Consider the following 16,593-nt stretch of genomic DNA (forward strand, 5'->3'; position numbering starts at 1 on the left):
CTAGAGCCAAGTGGTAGAAAGAACTGATCGTCCAAGCTTAAATTAATGACAGTCACTTACCATTATCCCTTCAAGAATAATAAGCCCAAAATAGAGCACCAGTGGACTTAAAGACCTCTTGAGCAGGAACAGGCCATACTGGGAGTTGGAAATAACAGGTCACCTCTCAAAGGATGGTCAGGGACCAATGGACCATGCTGTGTAATCAGTGGCACCAGTTCTCACACAGTTATATTGCTGGGTTGTGCAGTTCTAACTAAGGATAAGCTGCCACCCAGTATGTGTATGAGGGACTTAGGTCAACTGGTCTCCTCAGACTGACCAGTACAACTATCTAACAGAGGTAACCTAATACCATCCTTCTCCTGACAGGGTACTGTTGTCTTCTTGATGTGGTATGTTTTTTTTACTTAACCCCCTTCCGAGTTGAGCACCAGGTCCCTAGTGCAAGGTGGAGGTCCTGTACACATTTATCTGAAGGAGGGGATTCATATTTCATGTTCCTGTTTACACCGAGTGGCCAATTTAATTCCCATCTCCCTCCCATCCTCCAGCCCAGGGATAATTCACTCGCGAGCACCATCAGTTTCCTGGCTTGGCGAGGAAGCCTGGGTACAGAGAGGCAGTAAAACGGCAAGACAGGATTTTCACCATCCGTTTTTCAGATGCAAATGCATGGGGAAGTATATCAAGGGGCCTGGATGAGCATGGAAGGGTGAAAGAAATAAGGAAGGTGTAACATAAAACAATAAATGCACAGTGATGCCCAGGCATGCAGTGAGAGCCGAGTAACATGCACCACTATAAAGGGCAGCCCATCCAGAGCCAGGGAGCTGTTTGTGGTCAGGGACAGGGGCTGGTAGGTAAGCTGCCCCAGCTCTGTATTCATGCCTGTGTCCTTAAGACAGTCATCACTTCTGATATTCAAACTGTTGCTGTTGTATAGCACCTCTCCATCATCTGTTCCCTGTAGGCAATGGGTACATGCCAGCATGCAAACAAACAAAACCCCAAATTGAGTACCCCACAAGTGGCTAATGTGGAAGATCACTAAGCTAAGCACTCCAGCTGTTCCATAGTACTAGGAGGCACTAGCACAACCGCACAAATGAACACCGTTCATTTGCATAGACCAGGAGCTATCAGAGAGCACAAGATGTTTCTGCAAGACATGACCAGAAAGCCTCCTGGGAAGTACTGAACAGGGTTTAGAGAAATAAAATCCATACGAGACAAATGGGATATCCTTCAGGTAATAGGAAAAATAAATAGGAAGGACACAAGTTAGGTGGACTTCATTTGGAAGGAAAGCAGGCTTGTGCCTAGCACAACAGACTGGATACTGCTCACGAAAAGTTTCAGGGAAGATAAAGTCATCTGGGTGAGGCTACCTAAATCGCTCACTTTCTTTGTGATTTATCACCCTAGTACATAACTCGTTGCAAGTCAGTCACACATCTATCCTTTAACTCAGTTGTCACCAATTAGCTGATTTCTTAAAGGCGCTGCAACACAAGTAGGAACAAGGGAGGAACTTGCAGGAGGGGAGAGCCAGGGCTCTCAGGAGCAGAGTACACATGGGTTTAGGATGATAAAATGCCTGCAAACTTCCATTGGGGTTAAGTTATTGTATTACCTACCTTCTTACTCAGCTAGAAAGGACCATATTTACTTCTTTAAATCCCTTCTTGGGAATCGGTCTTTTTAAGAGAAACCATTATCTACATTTAACTTTCTTTAATGATTTTCCTGGCCACAGCACCTTGACCATAAGAGGTGGTTTACTTTTCACCTCTCAGCTCTTGACAGGCATACATCTGCTTCACACACCAGCACTGGTAACAGGAAGGAATCAAGCTTAGTTCTTTAAAAAAAAAAAAAAGAATACAAAAAATATCTAATGGTTGTTGACATCAGGCTATGCTAGCCGATTTCATTCGCCGAATGAGGCATGTTATACCATCTGGCTGACAGCCAAAAAACCCATCCTCTCCCTGGTAAATCTAGAGAATGGGACCATCGCTCAGAGTGGATGATGAAGATGCAAGTCTGAGGCAAGGAGGCAGCAGCTTTTCAAGGTGCAATTTTCCTCCAAGGAAGCTTTCAATGCTGGTAATTACTTGATGAGAACAGCAAAACTGTGTGGATTAAAAGGATTTGTCATTTTGAGTTAACAGGGAGCGAGCTGCTGGATCCTGCAGTATAACCCAGCCCCCTTCAGGCCTCTCCTGACTCATCAGGAGTTCTTCATTTTCTGACAGATCGCCGTAACTCGCATTGGGATGCTCGTTCTGGAGACAGGGCCATTCTGTTATGCACTGGCCACCCAAGCTGCAACACATGCATCCATTTCTTTGCTGTTTGGTAACCCACACAGCCATGGGAGCACGAGGGTCATTCACTTTACCATGCAAGAGATTTGAGAGCACAAAAAAACCCACACTGACGTGGTTCCTTAAAAGGTCTCCTAAAAATGAATCCACTGCACCGGGGATTAGCGGAGCCCATAACTCCACTCCTTTCAGACCCTAGAATACTTTCCTTTACCCCAAGATAGTCTGCAGAAAAATACTGCACCCACAAAGGCAGGAAAGCCAGCTTTCCCAAGCCAAGGATCCTTCACACAAGGTTTGGGGGGAGGAAAAAACAAACCAAAAAAAAAAAAACCAACCAAACAAAAACAAACCCCACTCTAATTTCCTCTTGGGGGCACAAAGTGATTGTAGTCAAGGCTTTGAGTCTGGCCTTGCTCTCCAAAACCACCCTGGGGAGATTTGGATACTGGGGAGACAAAGAACACTGCATAATATACTGGAGAACTCCAGCTCATCAATCCTGTACTTAGTGTGCTCAAAAATCTCAAGCACGCAGACCACTTCACTTGCTTTTCTCTGGGAAACGCTAGTCATGCATAACGGATTCATCCACTCTGTGGGCTCTAATCTCTCTGAAATCCTCTCCCTTTCCCCCAGTGTGGAAAATTCTGAGATTGAAAAGAAAGATGATAAAGAGCAAAGTAAGGAAGAGGACTCAGTAGAACCCCATATTCACCCCAGACAAGACCAGCACTGGCCAGTTAAATAGCAAAACCCATTTTAATCCCACAGTTTAGACCACCTCTGAAGTTTTACTGTGAACCTCCAAATCAGACCAGAGAGAACATGTCACCCCCCATTTCCCAGAGATCCAACTTCTTAAAAACTCGGATCTTGCTCAACAAAAATTAATCAATCAGTCTCCGTGCTGAAACACTATACCAATTCATTTTTCAAGGAGGGAGCAGGGTTCAGATCTGCTACCTGCATATCATCTCCCTGCCCCAGGAAGAGCTCCTTTTCAAAGTACTGGATTCTGAAGTAGAAGTGTTAATGGAAATAAATTGGAAAGAGGGGGGTAGTAATCTGCAAAAACAGGAGCAAGTTTCTTAATCTCTGAAAGATATCAGCTCTTTTGTCTCAGTTGCCATCTCAGGGCACCGCCCAGTCAGACTCCCCCAGCTCACACCACCTTCCTTCTCAGGATACAATCCATTTAATAACCCTATGATTACTTCTTCAAAAGACAGGCTGACACCTAGAGAGGCCACACCAGCTCCAATATGCAGCCAGATAGCTTGTTTGCTTAAGACCAGAGCCCGAATTTACAGCAAGGACAACCAAAGGGAGGGAGGAAGCAGCCATGACCCTGGGCTTTGAAAATGATAAGCCAAAGATTTTATAATAATGAGCCAAATTCTTATTTTGTCCTTAAGGTTGTTAACTCTTGCCAACTCTTTCTACAGGGAAACCAAATTTTTTTTTTTTTTTTTTTTTAGTTTGAAAAGAGGAATTCTCTTTCAATAATTTCGAAATAATTTTGCTTCCCTTCCCTCCCCCCATACAGCCAAAATTATTTCCGAATCTGATGCAAACTGCCAGGCAGCTAGGTCCTGCTGCTGAATATACAGTATGCAAAAAACAAATCTTAAAGCAATCAGTAGCAATAATACATTTAAAAATCACACACCTTCAGCTTGATTGGTATTGTAATGAGTGTCATAGTAACACCCACCCCCAAATGAGAGGAGGGCTTGGGGTCTAGGCTCTGTACACATACTGAAAGACACTGCACATCCACAGACTTTCCTGTGTACACAGACAAAGGATAGGAGGGGACACAGAAGCTCAATGCATGCAACAGCAACGGCTGAATCTGGAACAGAAGCTAGTCCAACGCCCTCGAGAGATTCACAGCCAAAGAATGCTTAAAGCTTCGGACACTTAAGGAAGCGTAAGCATCAGGCATGCTGAGATGGCAAAGAGCTCTCCAATTCCCCAGCTTGCTCCTGGCCCAGGACAGGAATTGCCCCACCAGCACTCATGGATACAACAACTTTCAATCTACATGGGGCAGTGAGTGGCCTTGGGCTGTCAGGCCATAGAGTCCCACACAAGCAAGTAGTGCTGTAGCGCTCCAGCTCTGCTCCCTTTGCTAACAAATGAGATGCTCCTCTGCCTCTGTTCTGCAAAGCTCTTCAAGTTGCCGACTCCACAGACGAATATTCATTTACTGCACACCTCCAAGCATCTGTATTTACTTCAAGCTACTGTGTACACACGAGGAGTGCTTTAAGTCCAGAATCCAATTGTCATTACACACAGGCTACACACTGCATTAGAGTCAATTCTCTTGTTATCCATGGTGCTTTCTTCAGCATCACATTTGTTGAGCCCAGTGCAGCTGAGCTGCCTCCTCAGAAGCACAGCTCAGCAATTATGCTGCCATTCAACAAAGGCTGCTCTCATTAACATGAGATCGGCCTAGCAAAGAAACAGGCTTTGCACAGGCCCAGTTGAGTCTAACGGGGGGTGGCGCACGAGGAGAATGCAGGGTTAACTGCAGGAAGCCTGATGTAGCCCAACGCAGAAATTAAGCTGCCATGAAACACATTTCCCACGACACAATGCTGCCTGGCTCCAGCTCCCTGCCTTCATGCTTGCATGGGCCAGCCCAGTAAAATATCCTGATGCTGCAAGAGCTGACAGGGCTGTCGGCAAGCTTCCTGCTGCATTACATCACCAGATGTGTCCCCGCTTCTCTGACAGCTGCCATCTTGTCCAATACATCATTGATTAAACTAGGGACCTCCTCAGCTAAGTGCCTACGCTGCTGCAGCCTGAGGGAAAGAGTCAGAGGCAGGCTGGGCTTCACTCCCTCGGCAGCCTGCGCACAGAGGGGGAGTGGGGTTATATGCTCAGAGAGGTGGGTCACATTTGGTCTGTTGCATTGCCTGCAGCACTGCAAAGGAACAGCAAATAATTTGATCCAAACATTAAAAAAATTAAATTGATAAATGAAGTCAAAGTTAAAAATTAAACTGCAAAGAAAGTTATTGGTAAAGGGGACCAGGAACACCATTCCCATATTTTGGGGAAGCCTGATTTACGGGGGAATTCAGAGGGAGTGAGGATTGAACCAGCCACAGAAGGGACTCATGTACCTGCCCCAAGACAGGACTAACCAGTACAGACCTGTCCCAGTCTGCCGTGCCCTCTTCGAGGTGTCAAAGGCTCCCAGCCACGTGGAAGTGCCAACTGCAATGGGGCTACCTGGCATGTATACAGAGGAAAAGAATGACTGATAGGAGAGTGGCAAAATCCTGGGGTCAAACCCAGTTCCCATTGAAGCACGAGAATTTCAGAATCAATTCCAGTAGGACTGGCCCACTAGGAAGTCCTAAACTGTACCACCCTTTCCATCATTGCTGCCACTGGCAGTCTCTGCAAGTACCGGTCACAAGGCCTGCCCCTTACTAAGAAACCTATTCCTTTCACAAGATGCTATCCTCCTCATGAGCACATTTCTTTCCACAGGAGCACGTCTTTTACCAGCCTGAATAGACACCGTGGTATTCAGTGTCCAGCCCCCAAGAAGGTCCTAACAAGGAAGCTTTCAACAGTAGCAGTGCAAACATTCTACCACATTGCAGGTCCCAACAGGGTAATAATATAGGGAAACACAGTACTAGTGCCAGTACCATGAGATACCACCATATTTTCCAGTGACAGAATACACTATTGCACTAGGATCTTAGAGGAAATACTGATGAATAAAGACTGCATGTCACTGTTTAGACACCCTCTTGCCATCATTTTCTGACAGAAAGGGACCTAAACTCACATTTGCTGCAGAGATTAGCTACTACGCACTACCTGTTGCCATCTGGTTTAATTAGGTAAAATATGGTCTACAATCCAGCATTTGACCACTCAACACAAACAGTGAAATCAACAATATTTGGGGATGGAGTTTCTCAAATCTATTAATAACATGCAAGCAAATTAACAAAGCTGTTTGTATATGCATTTTTTTAAAGTCATAACAGTGGAAGTATAATTGGGGGGAAAAATTCCTTGTTCCATATGCCATCTGGATTGTATCAAGTAAAGGTCATTTCACTAAGTGATGTGTGTGGAACAGCACCAGGATCTGAAAAAGAAAATGATTCGTACGCTTCCACTGGCTCATGGCAAAAACTCCCCAACAAACCAGCGACTGCTGATGCTCAGACTGACCTACAGGGGCTGCAGACATGGGACCTGCACAACTGCAGATGATGTCATAGCAACGGAAACCAAATAGTGGTGCACTTTCACAATGTATTCTGAAATCATCTGTTGAAATAAAAAGTTCCTGAACTGTTCAAGTTGTTTCATACCATTGGATAACTAGGAAACTAGAGCCATGCCTTAGAGTCCACGAAGGTAGCAGTGGCATTTTAATCATATAGAAATAACATGGCATGCTATTCAGGCTGCAGGGCAATGACTATTTCACTGTAATCCCATATAGCAGAGAATCTAGAACAGCAGCACCTGAACTGGATTCTGTAAAGCGTGAACAGCACACACATTTAACCTGATGCAGTGAATCTGAAATGACCTGCCTGCCACTAGAAAATGTACGCCTTGCAAGGCACATTGCTGTGTTCTAGTGAAATTTTAAAGGGAAAGCCTCTCTCCACCTTTTTAATTGGGTGTCAGGTAGATGTCAGCAGCCCCATGGCTCTGTATATTGCTGCTGGACAGCTGTTCTGCATATGGAAGAACTGCTTTCAAGTATTTGTCTTCATCAATATTTTCTTCAGATAAGACATAAAAGTCAGGTGCCGATTACTGATCGAAGTTCCCATGGCAGTTTCCACCTAAGCAGAAATGTTGATTCTATGTCCTGACCACATTTCACTTCAACTGGATACACTCTGCCAACCTAAATTTTCCTGCACTTTCATTTGGATACATATATGCATGCATACATATATAAGCATTATACAGGGAAAACAGAAATAGCTTGGGAGTCCTAAACATGCTCTCCATGTTCAGGGTTTTATAAAAGTTGCCAGAAATTGTTGTGCCTTTTCCTCCATTCACAGAAGACAGATATAAAGAAACCACACCAGCATAGGTCTGATTGGTTCCTGGTGGTTTCCAAAAGGCCAAACCCAGTTATAGCATCACTAAGGGACTCACATACTATTTAAATGGATAATACCCTAATCCACTGCTGTGTTTTCTTCCCTATACTCCCCAAACTGTTCCATAGTGCTGGATTATGCATTTCAATCCCAGAGGTGGCTGCATTTCATGCTGCCTTTCTTCCATTATGGTGGAAGAAGTGACCTCTGTACATAGTTGAATAAGTCTTTACAAGGAGCTGTGGGATTCTTTGAATGAAAAAGACAATAAAAATGGACAGTCAGAATATTGAAGGCAGAGGGGGTTGCCTGGTCCTGAGTTAAGAGATCCAGATCCCAAATCCAGGAACAGCTTTTAGCTAAAATGCATCAGGAGAACTGCTGATGTACTCCAAAAATCACCTGTGCCCTGCAACGGCACAAGACACAGCCGCATGCTAAACAACCCATGAGAGGTTTTTGTGCAGGCTTCCATCCCAAGGATATATGTTTGCAGGGCTGTTAATATAATCATGATAGTCAGCACTGCACCATCCTGGCTCGGAGCTCGGAAGGCTCCACCTCTTGTCTTCTCTTGTGGGAAGTCCCCACTATCCTAAAAGCACTTCCAAATAGATAAACAGCTTGAAACAGAAGCGTTCATGTTGTGGAACATTCAGGCATATTAAGTAAATGAGGTAGCCTCAAATGTCTGAAACACCCAAGATTTAGAATGACTTTGCTTTTGCTGAAATTTGTGGCGTCAGACAGAAGTTAAGCCTCTATAGGAAAGTTTCTGAGGATTTTGTAGAACCAGTGCGAACTGGTCCGCTCAAAACATGGAACAGAGCAACCTGACTTAGGAGCTTAACCTAAAATTGGACCCATAGTTCTCAGGATGGACTACCCGATTTGGCTATAACACACCACTCGCCTACCCGGTACACTGAATTGCCACAAGCCAGACCCCACCCCCTCCATGTGTGTAGATAGATAGATACCTATTGAAGGGAGTTCAATTAAGAAAGTCTCCATAATGTTCATCTGCAGTACATTTGCATTTCATCATGGGTCTATGGTGGTAATATACATGGCAAGTTATCAAATAAGTGGTAAATCACAAACATTTCAATGATACTAAAATATTGGGTCATTCATCTCAGCCCAGTGCCTTCTCTCTGAAGCCCTGCTGCCTCCTAGGTACTTTGGCTAGGTATTTTGTCCACATTTACATTAATTACTGTCACTTGTCTGCAAGCAAAAAAATAAAAATAAAAAATGCTCCAAAACTTAAGCTAGAATCAGGACTGAGGATGGAGCCTTCATTTCTTTTTAGTTTTAATGGCATCCAAATGTGGAAAACATTTATAATCATAGGGAAACACTCTCATTTCCTCCAAGTGAGGCCCTTTAATTACATTTTGAATGGGAAGTAATTGAGATGTATTATACAGTGCTTTTATTTACAGTCACACTGCTGTTGTAAACCCATATGTTAGAGCACCAGCGATTATGTCTGACACTTCCCGTTATCATTTATCTACTTAATCACACCCTGGACTGAGCTAACCAAGGTTCTGCACACCAGTGGCTCTTTATTCAGCAACACCTTCAGATATCCAAGCCAAAGATCATGCATCTCGTTTCTCTGGAAAACTTTAAACACTGTTACGGTTCCATGTATAGTTTTTACATCGATGAACATCTCTAAGCATGTCTTATGAAAATAGTCTACCTTTATAAAAAACTCCACCCCCCCCACTCCCCAGGATTATAATGTGCTCAGGAACACACAGCATTGGAGGCAGATGCCATTAACTCATTTAATATAGGAATCAAATACCATTAATTCAGTATTGATGACTGCACAGAGCAGAGGGATAGCATTTTACTGAGTTGAACATGGTAAGGGAATTAAATTTTGTGTCCACTTTGTTATTAAAAAAAGGTCTGTTGCAGATTATCACTTGGTTGTGCTAAGCTGGAGATGGCAACATAGCCCTGAGATCAGGTTAACCTCTGTTTGCATGCATTTGTTAGGAGAACGAACAAACAAACAAACATTAGTATCAGCAGCTGTCCTGCATCTCCAAATGCAGCAGGTTTCCTTGTAGCAATTTTGCATAACTCGCATTTCAGGGCTTAATTACATTCCAGAGGGAGAAAATCTTCATGCACTGTAAGTCTGAACACTCATGATTTGCAAGAGGAAATTTCTGGAGGACACCCAGGCATGTCGGTGCTGAAGAATAATGATGCTTCAGTCCACGCCATTAGGTTGTAGAAGGCATGGTGAGTAGTAGGGGAAAAAAAAAAAAAAAAAAAAGAAAGAAAGAATTTACATAATAAAGTATCCAGCCCTGCTAAGCGACTGGATGTTTAACCTCTCTAATTTCATGCTCAGCCTCCCCAGCATACAAAATGGAAGCAGCATTGTATTTCATATGCAGGATCTAGATGCTGATGTTTACCTCAAGTGGCTTTTGCATGTGGAAAAAAAAAAAAAAAAAAATCTCACAGCACAGTGGAGCTCTATGGAAGGTAAACTCCCAAGGCAGCACATGCGTTTCAGTTGAAATTTCAGAATAACTACTGAAGTAATTTGTCCTTGCTTTGGCCTTTAACAAGAGCTTACTAATTCCAATCACTGGAGTGCATTTCAAAATGCAGCAGCAACTGACTCCTACGTACGTGAACCCCGTTCTCTGGGCCTGCATCTGAGAAACACGCACAGATCACATAACAAATTAAATGTGTGAGTGCATGGTGAGCCCACAACATTTTTCTTCATTATGGTGTTGCGGGAAAGGTATGATTACCAAGTATAAAGCCTGCTTTACAGCAGCTGTTTGAAAATACCTGCTGGATGGTGGGATGTGTCAGCAGGTTATGTTAAAGCACACTGCAGTACTGGTTTGCTTTGAATAAGAAAGGCTACAGCAACTGCACCTTGACTAATCCATTAAGCATCCTAACCTACCATTTCCAACTGAACGTTTTTCCTACCCATTTGAAATGATATTAAACAACAGGTCATTACCAAATTATTTTAATGAGTCAAATTGCGCAGCAGCCTCAATGTTTAGAAGAGAATAGCCCCACAAAGAACACTTTTCTGTCCTCTTCCTGGCTGGGTGGATATTTTATTTGTTCGCTAAATAATTATTGCTATGAAAAGCAGAGCAAGAAGAAAGTGGTAATTCTTTTCCACGTCTGTCATGGAAACAATAATATTGTTTGATCACGCTCTAATACATTTCAAGTTCCATTGTTACAAGTTTGGCATCCCATTTTGGCAGGTGCTTTCTGTAAGGCTACAAACTTCAAGCTACTTAGAGATGCAGGACTGAAATGAGGTTTACTCCAGCATCACTGGAAGCAGGTGTCACTCCATTTACCTCTGTGGTGTCACTCCAGATAGATGCCAGCATCACTAAGGGAAGGGTCTAGGCCAAAGGGTGCCATTTACTCAGAGTACAAACTATGTCAACTCACTTATGCAACAGACTTGTTTTTTTGCAAGAAGCAGTCAAATAAGGAGCAGTCACACTGGAACTTCTGCATTCACAGCATGACTTCTCTGTTCCTAAGGGGTGAATGCAGGTAGGTCGGAAAGGTACAGCACGACTACTGGGAGAGCGACTACATTGATCCAGTGGCTGCAGACTGTCACCTAGCATGTGTGCCAGGATTATGGCTCTAATCCTAGCCTAGACATTGGGATAATAGCCCAACTGGAGAAGACAAGCAGCTGCCCATGCCTAACCTGCAGACTGAGGGCCAGATTCTCCCATGCCCTGGAAATCTGTGCATTTCACCCCCAAAATATCTGCTTGCTCCTGCTTCAGCAAGAGCTAGAGATGTGAAGTTCACTTGAGAAAAGGAAATTAAAATAATAATCCCCCCACTATATTTTTCTGCTTCTTTTGGCCCATAACCCAGGTGAGGCAATGGCATTTGCCATTATTGCACCCATTCTACCCTCCTCAAATACCTTTGGCTTCAGTTGAGTTACTATCAGCACACACCATTGCTATTAACCCAACAGCTTTAAGTGCTACTTTACTTCAGCCCCAACAAACATTTGCTGATCCTAACCTTTCCCACACTGCTGCGCAAGCAGGAAGACCTGTATTTTTAATGCTTCCAAAAGGTAATTACTTCCCTCCAAATAAGCTAGTTAATGCGATCAGCATGTTCCACTTGTTGCTGAAAATTGGATGTAGGGTTTAAATGGAATCCAGCATTGTAAAACATGAAGTGGCAATACCTTTCTGAAGTATACGCTCACATAAGCCATTGCCAGGAATCTGCACTTATTTAATATGGAATTTACAAGGCTCCCAGGTACGTCAAGTGTGACTATTTTCCAAGTACTGAAAAACCAGATGGCAAGCAACTCCTGGCTTTGTCAGCACTACAGGAAGTGCTTCCCCAAGTACTCGCTGCACATGATCTCACCAGGGCATCTACAAGCACCGCGCCGCATCCTTCCTTGCATTTCCCATTGAGCCGGTGCACATTTGGCAGGTTGTTAAATAAGGACTGGAAATGACCAAGCACTCAGCAAAACAGAAACTTCAGTAGCAGCTGCACATGCAGGGTGTTTTGCTGGTGACAGCCAAAAGCTGAAAGTCACTGTAGTCTGGTGCCCAGTGCAGGCATGATGCAGGCACTTTGGAGCCCATCGATTTACAAAGCCTGGAGCTCCAATACCTGGGCCAAATCATTTCACCTTTCCCCACCTCCATCCAATCGAACGGTTTGCTCTCGGGGCAAGGACTGCCTCCGACTATATCTCCTTAAATGCTTAACCAAAGCCTCTCCAAGTGACACTGCAGTACAAATACTAAGAATCCCCTACTGAACGGATGAAGCCGTTTGTGACAGTGCAGTGTTGACATGGTGCTGTTTTATAACAGCTAAGTTGACCCAACATTTCCATGCTGTAAGACTGTTTTTGTAAAACCAAACCTTAGCAGAAAGGTTTCTGCACTTAAAAAACAAAACAAAAACCCCTGATGAAAACAGCTGCTTTAAAACCAATAATTGTCACTCTGTGTTGTTTGAAATCAAGGACTGCAGAGAGACAAGAAAGGGAAAAACTGATCATAAGCAGAAGTAACTGGAAAGCAGTAAAGTCAGGTTATCTGTACTCGAAGGAAAAAAGATGAAAAAACAGTGGCAAGCTGCAATCTGAAAATGCTTTTACTTGTGATAATTTGAGAGAGGCATTTATCTCCAATTTGTACTGCTGAAAAATCTGTCCCCCTTGCTACAGGTACCATAGGAAATCAACACAGCTGTTTGTAACACACGATTTGTATTTGATAATATTGTAATCCTGGCAAAACTCCCACTGGCCTCAATGGGGCCAAGACTTCCCTCAGTGGAGATAAAGAGGTGGAAGGAGCAGAGCGACTTTTTTTTTTCTCTTTCTTTTTTTTTTTTTTTTTTTTTTTTTTAGAGTGAGTCTTCAACAGTGCAGTAGAAATGCATTTCTCACAGCTAGGGACAATAAAAGCCGTCAAAAGAGGTCAGCCACAAATATTTTAAAGCTCCCCTTCCATGATTTTGACTTTGCAGGTAAAAACACGGCTTGCTTTGCTCAAGCAGAAGAGCTGCTGCTTTGCTGCAGCGTTTTGCCTTGAGGTAGTTTTCAAAAAGCTGCAGATCTTTGCAGAAGGATAAATTCTCTCATGTGGACCAAAAACAAGCAAAAAAAGGCAGAGAGGGCAAAACTCTGTGCTGCATTAATCTCACCAGCCCTGGTGGGTAACTCAGGGTCAAATGGAAGTGATGATTGACTCTGGCTACAACCAGATGAGGATGGGGGAGAAGGAAGATTTTTCTGAACAAGGAGAGAAAAACAAAGTGAGCCAAATTTTTGCCCTCACACTATTGCAGCCTGTTGGACATTGATGGTGAACATCACAGATACCAAGAGTCACAACAGGGCCAAGTCCACTCTTCCGTGTTAGGTACAACTTACTTGAAGTGGAAAGGATGAGGAATCTGGTTAAGCTTCCACGGAAAAAAGATTCCCCATGAGCCTTAAGTGGAAGCTGGACTGGTCCCCACTGGCACGTGCAGACAATGAAATGGAACGTGTCAAGGGGGGCAGGGAGCTCATCAGCAGTCTCTTCAGTCTAATTTAATCAGACACACTGCAGCAGATTTCCACCCAGAAGTTATTGGGACCCTCTGGACATGAAGCTGCAATTGCTGCTCTATTCTGGGAAGCAGATTCTCACAGCCTGCCTGCATCACCCACGACACAGAGTTAACAGCTCATTTTTAACAGCCCTTTGAACAGAACGGCAAAGTCACTGTCTGCCTGCAGAGAGGTGCTCACAGTAAAACAGGTGCAGCGGTCCCACAGCAAGGCTCTGCTGGTGATCCTGTGCATCAGACATGCCCATCTGACAACCCCAGAGATGATGTTTCCAACTGCCCAGATCACATGGCCCAGCCACTGGGTTTTCTGTGCCTCTCGTTAGCACCAGTAATACACGTGCACATCCACTGGTGAAGCACGGGACAGACTAGAATCCAAGTCACTATTCCACAACTAAGCTGGTAGTCCTTCTCCCACTCATCCCCGAGTACAACGTCACTGCTTGCCATAGTCCGGGCCCCAATGTGTTCTCTGCTTTTGGATGACTTTGTGCCTCCCTTCCTCCCCCACATTTGCCATATGTCTCTATCACACACTTGTGTCTCTATCAACACTTGCTCACAGGTTCCCCTATGGCCACCATCTTCCTTCTCTAGCAATTTTTCCCCTACAAACTTGCCCACGCACTCATCTTATTGTCTCCAGTTACCCACATTCCTCATCACCTGGCACTCCCTTCTGATAAACCCTCCGTCGGTGTATTAGTGTCATTCACAATGACTTGCTTTGGGAGCGAAGGATGCTACAATTCTTTGAAGTCTCGGTCCACTATGTCTGATGACTCCAGCCCCATGACTATATCTGAAAAGCATCATCTTGGCACATCCAGTCAAAATGCTTCAATTAGACAAGAACAGACTAGGAAAACCACACTACTGACTACACAACAAGGATCCCTTAAAGTTAGGAATGACTTCAAAAGGGACCACAACATGGGTTTCCCTTTCCTAACCGCTTCCTTGTGAACTCTCTGATCTCCCTAGAGTCATTTTTTCCTGCCAACATTTACAAGAATGTGACATGACGCAGTGTTCAGATGCAGACTGGGTTTGGGTAGTAGTTTGAGACTGAATCAGTTTACATCTGGCTTCTGATTCAGGTGCACCGAGATCACAGAACCTGTTCTCATGAGTTTTTAGTCACAAGTGACAATATTTAGACCCCATCAAATGGAAGCCCTAAAAAAGCATCACCTCTCTGGGTTTGACTCTGTTGCAAAACCAAACTGTAGAGGCAGGGAATTATAATCCTTAAACACAGAGCATCCCCAAATCAAGATGGTGTGAAATGCTGAATGGTGTATGTGTAACAGCAGCATCACTTACGACTGTTTCAAAGCTCATTATAAAGCTCGAAGGGAGTCTTTCCAATGATTTCAATTAGCAGGGGAGCAAACTAGCTATGTAAAAGGAAAGCTGAGACAAGTTACATTACTTAAAAGCTATACAGGTAGGGTCCCCTTTCCTATCTGCGTAAATATCTTATTCAAACATTTTCAGTTACAAGTGAAGAAAACGTGGAGGACCCATCTCATTGCCATCCATCTGTTCAGCTGGGTGCACATCACAGCCTAAAATTCAATCTCTTTCTTTGCATATTATTTGTTTCTTTCTCTGCTGCCTGGTCATGATCTAGGCTCCTCCCAATATTTAGAATACACCATTCAGAACTGATCATTTTCACAACTACAGACCTTGAATTCATAATTTAATCTTATTTTAAAAATTAAAAAACCCTCAAAATTACATATTTGCTGATTAAGATGATCACCTGCCAAGAACACAGTCTACCTAATCAAATCCTGAATCTACTCATTTATGGGCCCCAGGTCCCCTCCCACTTATACACTTGCTTAGATATTAAAGCCAGAAGGACCCTGATAGACATTTAAGTCCTACCTCCTACAAAACACAGCCTGCAGCATTTCACCAGCCTTCCTAAATACCCAAATCGGTAGCCTTCTCCCATGGCAAAAAAAGAAGAGTACAAAACCACCTACAGGAAAATGCTTCTCACCTCAAGGGCTTAGAAATTCAGGTCATTTGCTTGTATAGGAATATACAACTTGGAGACAAATCAAAGCAAAAACAAACAAACAAGATCAATACTGCTCATTATGAGCACTAACTTCCCCTGCTTATCTCAGTGGCTACTGAACAACCACCGTGGTCTCCGATACAGGAAACGTTCAACATCAGATTTACGCAAAAAAGAGAGCCTCCCGAATCCCACTCCTCTGCTTTCATTCATCCTTACTCTGTTACCAGGGTTGAGCCAAAAAGAGCGATTTGGTTGGACAAGCAGAGCGAATTCACCCTCCCCGGAGCACTCCTATGATCTTGCTTCTTTTCGTGAACTGCAGGGTTGTTTGTTTCGCTGCATTTTCAAGGGGTCTGAAGTTTTCCTCCTAACGCCAGCTCCAGGCCGCCTCCTGCGCCTCCCCGGTGCCGGAGCTCGCTGCAGTGCAGCGGACTGGAGACACAAGCCAACCCCCACAAAACCGAACACTTCTCTGTCGCTGGTTCGTTTCAAGGAACGGCGCAACCTTTGTCCCGTGTACAAGCGCCCGCTTCGGTCTGGACGCGCGCCCTTTCCCTCAGACCGGCACACGGCTCTTGCCACCCCAAGGGAATGGCTTTCCTGTGCCACTGATGCCAGGGCCCCGCTGTCCGCCCGTGGGCGCAAGACAGCTTTGCCCGCGCGCAGAGCATCCCACCTGCGCAGCGCCCGACACGCCCACAGCACGGTGCCCTCCAGCGCATCCCACCTGCTCCCAGGCCCCAGGGCGGCCCCGGCCCCGGCCCCCCGGGAGCACCCCGCCCCGCTCACCTCGTCGCCTTGGCCGAAGCGCAGCCCCAGCGCCACGAAGCGCTCCACGCGCAACAGCCCGTCCGCATCCTCGTCGCACGCGTCGAAGACCTCCCGGAGCCGCCGCCGCAGCAGCCGAGCAGGCCCGCCCGGCTCCATCGCGGCTCAACGGCCG

The 16,593-nt window shown here is 44.7% G+C and overlaps 1 protein-coding gene across 1 annotated transcript in view; it reads right to left on the minus strand.

Annotated features, from left to right (window-relative positions):
* Window positions 1-16,587, minus strand: part of RAB11FIP4 (RAB11 family interacting protein 4) — a 182,196-nt gene extending 165,609 nt beyond the window's left edge. Inside the window, exon 1 of the mRNA XM_019542429.1 lies at window positions 16,440-16,587. Coding sequence (XP_019397974.1) covers window positions 16,440-16,577 — 138 coding nt within the window. The 5' untranslated portion in view covers window positions 16,578-16,587. The remainder of the gene's footprint in view (window positions 1-16,439) is intronic.
* Window positions 16,588-16,593: the final 6 nt, after the last annotated feature.

Source organism: Crocodylus porosus, unplaced genomic scaffold, assembly GCF_001723895.1.
Source record: "Crocodylus porosus isolate Cpor-Errol unplaced genomic scaffold, CroPor_comp1, whole genome shotgun sequence".
Taxonomy (NCBI): Eukaryota; Metazoa; Chordata; order Crocodylia; family Crocodylidae; genus Crocodylus; species Crocodylus porosus.